Below are 12,460 nucleotides of genomic sequence, written 5' to 3' on the forward strand. Positions count from 1 at the left end.
ATTAACATAAATATGAGCAAATATTAGTTGCACAATTATTAATTGAAAGAAATTATTATAAATGTAAAGTCTGTGCCACCTTACAGCCTCTGGTGACTAAACAGTTCATTCTGTTGGAAAATAAGAGATGTTTTATAGTGAGTAGTGTGGGCCCTATTATGGGGACAAGAAGCAGAATGTAAAGCATGCAGCTATAGCATTCGAAAAGTTACCAACACAATTCTCTTATTAGAGAAGTTAAAATATAGCTATGGCTTGTGGTTGGGGTACAGTCAGCACACAGCACTATGTCATCTTATTAGGAAGTGAGTATTAGGAAGTATGTGGGACGAGCAGATTAATTCTCATCACCCCCTGTGTGAGGCTCAGAGTAGACACACACCAGCTCAGAGATCAGAGGAAATGGCAAAGCTGCACAACCCAACAGTGGGACTACTGCTGACTGTGCTGCTGCTACTGCAAGGTGAGACTCAACAAGTTTCATATCTATTAAAGTAGCTATGCAGAGTTATGTAGGCTTCAAGTTGTTTTGAATGCAGACACAGAGCACACTCAATTGATTTACATTGTATTTAAAACAGCGACACTCACTGGTAGGACCCGAAGGGATGTAGTGGATTTTACATGGCGTTTTGGACATCATATCAAAGCATCTGTTTCTTTTCTGTTGACATTTCAAGTTTATTTTTTGACACACCACGTACAGTAACATCATTTAAGCATCTACAGAGACATCTTCACATTGAAAAGTCAAGCAGGATATAGAAGTTTAACAATGTAATCAGCATTAAGATGATAATTCAGAGAGTTGTAATCACTTCATCTTTTACTCCATGCTTCTTAACAGATATCCCAGCATATAATGCTCTGACAAATATGCACATTTCCATGTATTTAGTAGAATGAATTGATGTGACATATAAAAAGATTTCAGACCATGTTTGAGCAAAATTACACTCGTACTGCATATCTGTTAGTGATGTTGATTGCCATTGTGTGTTTTCCAGATGCCTATGGAGACCCAGCTGTGTTCTCTACTAAAGGAGGGGCCGCCACTCTGCCCTGTGCTAATGTGCAATATGGTCACCAAGACTGTTCATCAACTACATGGATCTACAGCAGGAACAGCTCAACAGCCGCTGTTGAGAAAGTCACCCTTGGGAAGATCAGACCAGAGAACCCACACAGAGCAGAGAGACTGAGTCTGCTCCCTAACTGTTCTCTCCACATCACTGATGTCACCACTGAGGACGCTGGACTCTACACCTGTCAGCAGTACCCGAATGGACAGAAATATGGAGAGGATGCTCGAGTCCACCTTTCTGTTCTTCACAGTGAGTATGACAGACAGAGAGACAGATAGATAGATAGACAGATACTTTATTTGCCACTACAGTTTTAGATTTGAATTCGTGCACATTCTAATGAGATGCATTTTCACATTCATATTTCATAAATATCTACCCTTAACAGAGCAAATTGAACAATACCTCCTGGATGAACCTAAAGCTCTGGAAAAAATTAAGAGACCACCGTATATTTTTCTGATGTCATCCTACGGTTACTGAGTGACATTCAAATGAGTTGACGGTCATATTCAAGTTGGCAGTGGTCTCTTCATTTTGAATATGACTGTCAAGTCATTTGAATGTCACTTAGCAACTGTAGGATGACATCAGAAAAATGTGCAGTGATCTCTTATTTTTCCACCAGAGCTGTATTAATATAATTAGTTTAGATTTTACACACTTATACTACCCTTCAAATGTCATTGACCCTGAAAATGATGCGGCTAAGAAATACATATGCATTAAAATAACCAACAGATTAACCATACAATGCAATTGCAGTCCACAGTCTCTTTTTCAGCACAGTCAGTTAGTTATATTGTGTTTTCGATTTGTAGCTGCCTCAAGACTGGCTGGAAATGGACTTGATGTGATCATCTTCTGCCTCCTGAACATCTTTGATGGCTGCAACAGTTTAGGCCAGGATATGCATCTTAATCTGCAGTGGTTGAATGAGAAAGGAGTTGTGCAGGAGAACTCAGACAACGTCATGATTGGCAGAGTAACTCAATGTGACATTAATTTGACTCTGAAGCACCCCGTTCTCATTCAGAGGACCTGGAGATGCCAGCTGACTGCAGGAGGGCACGTTCAAGCTTCTGTGTCCCACACTATTGGAGAGACTAGTGAGTGGTTATGGGATTTTCTCACTGAAGACTTCACAATATATACAGTAGTTGGTCTACTGTTGTACATAATATAGTTTTCTTCAGATATTTTTTCCTGTAATTTATCGTACTATGCAAAATGCTACACATTGACTTCACTTTTTCTACTGATTGCCCTGGTAATCATTTTAATCTTCAATCTTCTCTACAATAACATTTCTTCCTCTCTGCAACAGCAAGGCCAACACCAAAAAGGACAACAACGACCACTATCACTACCACTTCCACCACAACAACAACAACAACAACACTTGTTTTCACTTCACAAGGTACATTCAGTCAATCAAAGTACACCAGGTTTCAAAATACTGCCTATTGTTGACATTACAAAAACTGCATAGACTTTTATATTTCATTTTTACAGGTATTTGCATGCAAAACATGCAATCCACCGTTTTTACACTAAATTTCTTGGTTGAGAACTGTATGTCCAAATCGGTCGGTATGTCCACATGTAATGTTCACATTCAAAAGCATTCCAGTAAAAAGCAAATCAGTTTTATCCTTTAGTGTTTATTACAGGAGGTACAGCAGAAATACTGTTTACAGTATGATAGAACAGAACAAATTTACAGTATTGCTTACAGTGAACAAAATATCCATGAAACACACAAGAGCATTCTGAACAAAAAACAACAGCAAAAAGCCCAGATAAAAAGGGGGGAAACTTAAAAAAAGCACAAAATTACTGTATCTAATCTCTGCGGTCTTCAGGGTTAGGCCACATGTTTTCATCAACATCGCATCTGATATTACAGTATCCAAGGCGATACTAAAACCGCTTGGCAGCAGAAGAAGAGGTTTTTATACTGTATCTAATCTTATATTTTTCAAAATATAATTAGACTTTCTGAGGCGGGCAGGGGGCCCCATTTTTTACATCTGTGCCCAGGGGCCCAGTGTGTGTGTGTGTGTGTGTGTGTGTGTGTGTGTGTGTGTGTGTGTGTGTGTATGTATGGTGTGTGTACTGTGTGGGAGTGTGTGTGTGGTGTGTGTGTACTGTGTGTGTGCGTGTGTGTATGTGTGTGTATGTGTGGGGTATGTGTTTATGTAATTTATGAGCATCTTCTATCCATTTTCGCCAGAGGCTGCCATCAGACTCAGCATCTTCTCCATGGTGCTAATTGTACCTGGACTCATTGGAACTGTTCATTTAGTGAGGAGGAGAAAGCAGACCTGTAGAGGTGAGAGTAGCACACACACACACACACACACACACACACTCACTCACACACAGTCACACACAGTCACACACACACACACATACACCACACACACAGTGCACACAGACATACACCACACACACAGTACACACATTATATTTTAGATGTGTAGTAGTGTCAGACTGCTTTAGTGGTTTTATTTGTATTAATTTCATATAAACTTTATACGGTCAATAATTCCTGTCATTTCACCGAGGCTTCACAGACCATTGAGCTGCAGGTGCTGAATTAATGTGATGTATTAAGGATTACACCATCACCAGGATGAATTAATTTGCTCAGCCTGTACGTCTAGTATCGAACCATAGGAACTTCTATTGGCTTAACACCGTGGATGTTCTCCAATCACAGCGCTCTATTTCGTTAGAGAGTCTTAAGGCGGGCTTAACAGTATAACGACATCCTGCGACGGTGAACAACAAGGAAGGTGGCTATGGCGAACGAAGAGCGGTTGTTTGAATCGGCGTTGGCGTTAACTTTGGAGGAGTTGGACTTGTGCTTTTCTTTGAAAGTAGAGCAACACAATGCACTTAAGTCATTCCTTTCGAAGAAGGATGTATTTGCCGTTTTGCCGACCGGATACGGATATGGTCGTAGCGCTGGCCTATTGCATGCCTAGGCAGTTTGAAAGACAATTCTCTGCCCGCCCCTTGGATTAAGCAGGTGAATGATTCGATTCCAGACTATACATTTCAATGATATAGGATGGCCCGCCAGGCTATCGAAACATGGCTTCAGCTTCCTCCGTCTGGTGGCGGACCTACAGTGGGCAAAACTGTCTCTTTCCAGATTTACATTTACTGTAAGCTATTAACATTTAAGCATTTAAATATTTAAGCTATAGAGCTACAGTTACAGCAATAGAATAAAATGTAAATATTTGAACATTTAAGCATTTTAATTAGGGCTGTCAATCGATTAAAAAAAATAATCGAATTAATTACATACTCTGTGATTAATTAATCTAAATTAATCGCATATATAATTTTTGCTGTGAAAGTATTTTAAATATTTAAATTCAATTGAATCATTGAATAATCAGCATTAGTGACATTAACGTTCAAAAACTCTTTTATTATTATTTTCACTGTTCAAATAATGGCCATAATCTATGATATGACCTAATATGCTGAGGAAATAAATTCAAAAGTGCTTCGGGAAGAAGTTTTTTTTTTTCACATACAAGGCATTTCAGGCCACAGATATAACCTAGGGGACACAATGAAAATAAATTAACACTCCCCTCTATGTCAACACTTATTTCTTTGCATTGATGTGCGACTATAGAGTTGATGAACTCCGGTAATATGCAAATTCCTTGCTGCAGACATTGCAGAGGACTTTATTTTCAACACTTTATTTGTATCACCATCAGGCCGTTTTTAAAAAGTAAATGTTCCAATCAATGATCCAGGCAGCACGTTCTCTTCTCTCTCCTTCATTTTACAGTCTAAATTTTACTGACTAGAACGGCTCGGGTCAAAGGTCATACGGAATCGATTAATCTGCAATAATTTGTTTAATCAGTTATTTTTTTCTCAAATTAATTAATCGAAATTAATCAGTTATTTTGACAGCTCTAATTTTAATAGAATTACAGCTACAGCAATAGCGATTTCCAAGGTGCTGATGGATTGTTCCGCTTCCTTATCAGTCAGGATGAGGATATTTGAGGATTATCTCTGTGTGTGCTTACTTACTCTTATCCATCAGAGTTAACATATGTGTCTATGAAGTCAAAAGGACATTTAGTATCAGAAATATACAATGCCCTTGTTTTAATAATTTAATTAAATAATTAAAGAGTATTTGGTCTTTGTTTTGCTTCTGTGAGTAGGTCAAATAACATAGCGTTATGGGATATGTCTTAATAGAGCCACTCAATCATGTACCATGGGTTATGTTATTCATGGGGTATGAATGGGGTCCCTCAGTGAAATGACACAGTACAAGGTCACACTACACACATATATATATATATATAGGGACTTCATGAACATGGGGAATTTTGGGTCCCATGCCCAATCCTGCAATCCTGCTGTCAGGGTTACGAATATAGGACCCATGCGCAAGACTCTTTCTGACAGAAAACACACTTAAACTACACAAACTTGACAATTACATACATACATACAGGACTTGGACTAGACAAAACAGAGAGCCAATCCGACAATTGAACAGAGTCGATGGACGAGACAATAACGGGGAACAGGTGTGGAAGCAGAAACGGAGAAAAACTAACAAGACAGGAAGCACAGACCAAATAAGGAGATGGGGCAGAGACAAAGATGGGTGACAGGCAGGTAACACAAAGCACATGGGGAACCAGGCAAACACAGCACACACAGGACACTATACAAAGTTGCCACCAGGGTGGCACAAAGTCACTCCAATCAAGGCAGGATCCTGACACCTGCATGGTCCTGCACAATCCTGCACAGTCTTGAATAGTCCTGCACAATCCGGCAAAGTCCTGCATAGTCCTGCATAGTCCTGGTCCTGGAAAACAAATGCAGACCCCTCAGCAGAGTAAAGGCTTCTACATACTCACCACTCCCGACTGGTTGCGCGGCAATGTGACATCACAGGAGCGCCGTAACGTAATTCTGTGTGTGGTGATCAGCAGTCGCAGTTCATCCATTTTGTTCGCCAGGGAGTGAACATTGGTGATGTGGATTTAGCTTTAAGGCACCTACATACTCGCCACTCCCGACTGGTTGCACGGCAATGTGACGTCACGGGAGCGCCGTAACCATTTATATATCGCGCGTGGTGGTCGCGACACTAGTTGCAATATTCTCCTGAATTGGCATTGGCCTCAATGGCAGTAAAAACTACCCTCTGTGATCAGACTTCGGTTGCTGCTATTCACAACTACCATCATTACCATCTAGTTTCCAAAGTGTGTGCAGCTAGATAGATAGATACACTATTCATCCCGAGGGAAATTTTAGCTAGCTGGTACTGAGAGATGAGTTTGTGTAATTTCCTAAGGTGGAAAGAGATTTGTTTCAGGTCTTAGATATCCTTTGGTTGAAAATACCTTTTGCTGGATTATTGGCATGTCCCTGGGTCCTAGTTCTTTCATCTTAATTCCCTGTGTTACATCTCTCTCTGGTAGCTTCATTAACTTACCCAGCAAACTATTTAAAAATCACAAACTCTCGCTGGTAACCTAGCCAGGTTAATTTCCCTCTCTTCTCAAACTGACTATTCAAACATCATGCTAAGATGTGGGCTAGGCTATATGAAATGCCTGAATGTGGTTGATGTCTGTATAGATAGATACTTTATTGATCCCCAGGGGAAATTCAAGAATATAGGGGCATGCAAGCTCCCTGATCTTGGCTTCAAGCTCATCCTGGTTGCCGCGTGCATCTCCTGTGCACGACCTGCCTGCACGAGGCTGAAATTTCTCATGCGACAGAGGAAATGACACAATTTTGACGTCACATTGTTGCGCTACCGGTCAGGAGTGGCGAGTATGTAGTACCCTTAAGAGGGGGATTGGCTGATTTGATTGGGTGTTGAGTACCAACCTTCCACCAACCTTTCAGTAGGATATACGACCGTACCCATAAGTTCAGTTGTAAGCATAACGAGGACACTGCATGGAAGTAGATCACATTTATGTTCTATCCCCAGAAATCCCATTCTAACAAGAGGGGTTGCGTGTGTTCGAACAAATGGAGAGAAATCCCCCAGCTTATTACCACGGGCACATATGTGTTGTATCCCCCAGGTTATTACCACGGGCACATATGTTGTAGCCCCCAGCTTTTTACCACGGGCACATACCTGTAATTGTTGTATCCCCTAGGTTATTACCACGGGCACATACATGTATGTGTTGTAGTCCCTAGGTTATTACCACGGGCACATATGTGTTGTAGTCCCCAGGTTATTACCACGGGCACATATGTGTTGTAGTCCCCAGGTTATTACCACGGGCACATATGTGTTGTAGTCTTTAGGTTATTACCACGGGCACATATGCAGGGCGCCCAAGTTAAAAAATTTAGGAGCACAGACAAAAATATGGGCGCACAGTCAGTTCTGTACTTAATTTACACATAATCTAACATTATACTGCAGCTAACAGTTAAACATGCCAGTGCACCAATTGCGAATATTAAGAATGACTGACAACATTTAGGCTACAGGAAGGATTTTAAAGATCAGTGCCTACTTTATTTTCAGTCTGTTCTATTTTCCTACATTTTGTTAATGTAAAATAATATAATACATTGCCATATTTGCATTTAGCCTGTATATCAAGTATCCTGCCAAATGTAGGCTAATTTATTTATTTGTGAATCCATCTATAGCTAATCCAAATATGCCCATGGTGACCTATCTGACTGCCTAATACTACTACTAAAACAGTCCATTTTCTCTTCCACAAAACCCAACATAGGCTAATCAAGGATATATATTTTATAGGCTACTTTTAGTTTTTATTTGAAATATCTGCATTGATTGGGGCAGTAGGCAAACGTTAGGCCTACTTTCGTTTTGCACTTCAGCTTGTATTCGGTGTAAACAAACAAGCATGCGTGGAAGCCTGGAGTTGTCAGTAGCGTTCTACCTTTGAATAAAATGGGAGTATTACGGGAGGCTACTTTTGTGCCGGTTCGCTACAGCTATATTTTGCATATTGCAGCCAATACGTCAACTGGGCTAAAAGGCATGTTAGGCTACCTTTCCCTTGTCTCACTGCATTGTCAGAATCTCATCCTGTTCCTCCTATATCCAATGAATTCGGTGGATAGAAGAACTAATTTCTTCAATCTTTGCATCTTGGCTGGCTAGTCTAACTTTCCGCTTTTTCTGCGCGCTCTTGGATTTGATAGAAGTGACTACTAGCGAGTCACAACGCGAAACTGCTAATGTTGATGGGAGGTGTAGTTTTTATGCTGCATTCGCAACGTGATTCTATGGTTTGCACCAGTAATGTTTCTCGATGTTGCGGTGTATTTTGTAGACAAATATTGACATGGTTAGAAGTCATTCGCACCAGTGCGCCTAAATATTTTTTTGCACTCGCACGGCATAATTTTTACTCGCATGTGCGAGTGAAATGGGCGCACTGTAGAGCCCTGATATGTGTTGTAGTCCCCAGGTTATTACCACGGGTAAAACACTGCAGAATAGGGAAGTTGTTGTTGTTGCATTTGCATTCAGAGCCTGTCACATGATTCTGCAGAACTGTGTTTTAGGGGTGTTTGTGGTAGAGGTGGTAAGTACTCGTTCTCAGAATCTTCTAAAAATATTCAAACGTGTGAAAGACACATATGCGTCTAGGGCTAAAAAGTACACTGTTGATTCAGTCAAGTAAAATGTAAATAAACATTTCTATGGCAGAAGTGTGAGTACAGACCCCTACAGAAGACTTTAGATCACCAATCTCAATAGACGTTCCCCCCAAAATAAGAATATAAATAGGACTGTAAGAGGTCTAAATTAAGGGTTAAAATTGGAATAATGAAAAGCTTAAAAGCCCAAAGAATCTACTATACTGTTGTGTGTGCAGCTTACCCTATCCAGTAAAACCTACTTCAGGCTCATGGAGAATGTACAACATGCTCAATTGATACTTTATTCAGGGTTGCTTTGTCAATATTGAGATTTACACTTAATCCACTCACATCATGCATCATTGCATGGGGCAAACAGGCAGACCAGACACAGAGACAGAAGAGAGAAGTGACAAATCAGAGGGAAAAAGAAAAGCTAAACTGCCACACCACAGTGTTGAAATGGTTAGCACTTTAGTATTAAGTAAGTATATAAACTGTTTTGATCCCATCAGGGAAATTTCGTCTCTGCATTTATCCCAATCCGTGAATTAGTGAAACACACACAGCACACAGTGAACACACAGTGAGGTGAAGCACACACTAACCCGGAGCAGTGAGCTGCCTGCTACAACAGCGGCGCTCGGGGAGCAGTGAGGGGTAGACTACGGCTGCCCTTAACATGTCAGCAGTACACTCTCACAGCCTAAAGCGATTATGCACTGTGTGAGTCTCAATGCAGAGATACAAACATAAACATATAAATATGAGCAAATATTAGTTTGATATATGTGTAAGACTGCCTGTTTTGGATTTCACCTCTGTCTGTCCCTATAGGCCCTAATAAAGTGTTTTGGCAACCCTGTGTCATGCATTTGGGTCCAGAAGTCTCTCACAGTCTTCCACATTCATGAAACATTTGGTATGAGTGTTGAGTCATGTCTCATGAAACAGTCATGAATGCTTTATGTGCAGTTTATAGACAGCTGCTATGAATGTGTTATGAACTCACCCGTCAAGTAAAGTGTTACCGAGATAAGATGTTTTATAGTGAGTAGTGTATCTCGTTGGGAAAATAAGAGATGTTTTATAGTGAGTAGTGTATCTCGTGAAAAAAATAAGAGATGTTTTATAGTGAGTAGTTCATCTCATGTGGGGAAATAGTGAGTAGTGTATCTCATGTGGGGAAATAAGAGATGGTTTATACTGAGTAGTATATCTAATGTGGGGAAATAAGAGATGTTTTATACTGAGTAGTGTATTTCATGTGGGGAAATAGGAGATGTTTTATACTGAGTAGTGTATCTCATGTGGGGAAATAAGAGATGTTTTATAGTGAGTATATCTTATGTGGGGAAATAAGAGATGTTTTATACTGAGTAGTGTATCTCATGAGGGGACAAGAAGCAGAATGTAAAGCACGCAGCATAGCCTGACAGAAGTCACAAACATAATGCCCTTAATGGAGAAGTTAAAATATAGCTATGGCTTGTGGTTGGGGTACAGTCAGCACACAGCACTATGTCATCTTATTAGGAAGTGAGTATTAGGAAGTATGTGGGACGAGCAGATTAATTCTCATCACCCCCTGTGTGAGGCTCAGAGTAGACACACACCAGCTCAGAGATCAGAGGAAATGGCAAAGCTGCACAACCCAACAGTGGGACTACTGCTGACTGTGCTGCTGCTACTGCAAGGTGAGACTCAACAAGTTTCATATCTATTAAAGTAGCTATGCAGAGTTATGTAGGCTTCAAGTTGTTTTGAATGCAGACACAGAGCACACTTCAATTGACTTACATTGTATTTAAAACAGCGACACTGGTATTTAAAACTGGACACTGGATTTTACATGGCGTTTTGGACACCATGTGAAAGCATCTGTTTCTTCATATTCTGTTGCGATTTCAAGGTTATTTTAACACACCACATACAGTAACATCTTTTAAGCTTCTACAGAGACATCTTCACATTGAAAAGTCAAGCAGGATATAGAAGTTTAACAATGTAACCAGCATTAAGATGATAATTCAGAGAGTTGTAATCACTTCAGCTTTTACTCCATGCTTCTTAACAGATATCCCAGCAAAATGCTCTGACAAATGTGCACATTTCCATGTATTTTGAAGTAGAATGAATTGATGTGACATAAAAAGATTTTAGACCATGTTTGAGCAAAATTACACTCGTACTGCATGTCTGTTAGTGATGTTGATTGCCATTGTGTGTTTTCCAGATGCCTGTGGAAACCCAACTGTGTTCTCTACTAAAGGAGGGGCCGCCACTCTGCCCTGTGCTAATGTGCAATATGGTCACCGAAACTGTTCATCAACTACATGGATCTACAGCAGGAACAGATCAACAGCCGCTGTTGAGGAAGTCACCCTTGGGAAGATCAGACCAGACAACACACACAGAGCTGAGAGACTGAGTCTGCTCCCCAACTGTTCTCTCCACATCACTGATGTCACCACTGAGGATGCTGGACTCTACACCTGTCAGCAGTACCCAAATGGACAGAAATATGGAGAGGATGCTCAAGTCCCCCTTTTTGTTCTTCACAGTAAGTATGCCAGCCAGAATCAGATCTGGATTTATTATTTGGCACTACACTTTGTATTTATGCATGTTCTATTCAGATGCATTTTTCACATTCAGCATATTGCTCCCCTTGGCCCTCTAGCTCTCTGTACTATTTGTATTTTCTTAAATATCTACCTTTAACAGAGCAAATTGAACTAGAAAAGCATTTCCTGAAGGAAATACAGTGCATGAAAATGCAAAAAATATGATGTAAAATATCATACAGCTTAAAAACAAACTATATTGGTTGCTAGGTAGATGAGGTTTAATATAGTTGGAGTGACTGAACAGTTAAATAGGTGGATAGTTTATATGGTTAAATGATTTGCTTGGTAGATAAGGTTTAATATAGTTGGAATGATTGAACGGTTAAATAGGTGGATAATACTTAACTTAGTTAACTTAGCTAATGTTTTCATTTTTAGCAGTTTTGCTAACTAGCATACTAGCATGCTAACCATTTTACTTAGCTAACTTAGCTAATCATTTTTAATAGTTTTGCTAAAAATGCTAACTAGCATGCTAGCATGCTAACTATGCTAACCACGTGACTTAGCTAACTTAGCTAATCATTTTTAGCAGTTTTGCTAAAAATGCTAATTAGCATGTTAACATGCTAGCATGCTAACCATGTGACTTAGCTAACTTAGCTAATCATTTTTAGCAGTTTTGCAAAAAATGCTAACTAGCATGCTAACATGCTAACTATGCTAACCATGTGACTTAGCTAACTTAGCTAATCATTTTTAGCAGTTTTGCAAAAAATGCTAACTAGCATGCTAACATGCTAGCATGCTAAATATGCTAACCATGTGACTTAGCTAACTTAGCTAATCATTTTTAGCAGTTTTGTAAAAAATGCTAACTAGCATGCTAGCATGCTAACTATGCTAACCATGTGACTTAGCTAACTGAGCTAATCATTTTTAGCAGTTTTGTAAAAAATGCTAACTAGCATGCTAACATGCTAGCATGCTAACTATGCTAACCATGTGACTTAGCTAACTTAGCTAATCATTTTTAGCAGTTTTGCTAAAAATGCTAACTAGCATGCTAACATGTTAGCATGCTAACTATGCTAACCATGTGACTTAGCTAACTTAGCTAATCGTTTTTAGCAG

At 39.8% G+C, this 12,460-nt stretch overlaps 1 protein-coding gene across 1 annotated transcript in view; it reads left to right on the forward strand.

Annotated features, from left to right (window-relative positions):
• The first annotated feature begins 344 nt into the window (after window positions 1-344).
• Window positions 345-12,460, forward strand: part of LOC143109441 (uncharacterized) — a 56,520-nt gene continuing 44,404 nt past the window's right edge. Inside the window, exons 1-6 of the mRNA XM_076272179.1 lie at window positions 345-463; window positions 1,008-1,334; window positions 1,907-2,194; window positions 2,413-2,505; window positions 3,322-3,420; window positions 10,993-11,319. Of these exons, the coding sequence (XP_076128294.1) occupies window positions 403-463; window positions 1,008-1,334; window positions 1,907-2,194; window positions 2,413-2,505; window positions 3,322-3,420; window positions 10,993-11,319 (1,195 nt within the window). The 5' untranslated portion in view covers window positions 345-402. The remainder of the gene's footprint in view (window positions 464-1,007; window positions 1,335-1,906; window positions 2,195-2,412; window positions 2,506-3,321; window positions 3,421-10,992; window positions 11,320-12,460) is intronic.

The sequence above is a fragment of the Alosa pseudoharengus genome, unplaced genomic scaffold, assembly GCF_046254945.1.
Source record: "Alosa pseudoharengus isolate Yale_2024_CS ecotype anadromous, Long Island Sound unplaced genomic scaffold, YU_APseudo_1.1 YU_APseudo_1.1_scf_7, whole genome shotgun sequence".
In the NCBI taxonomy this organism is placed as follows: domain Eukaryota; kingdom Metazoa; phylum Chordata; class Actinopteri; order Clupeiformes; family Clupeidae; genus Alosa; species Alosa pseudoharengus.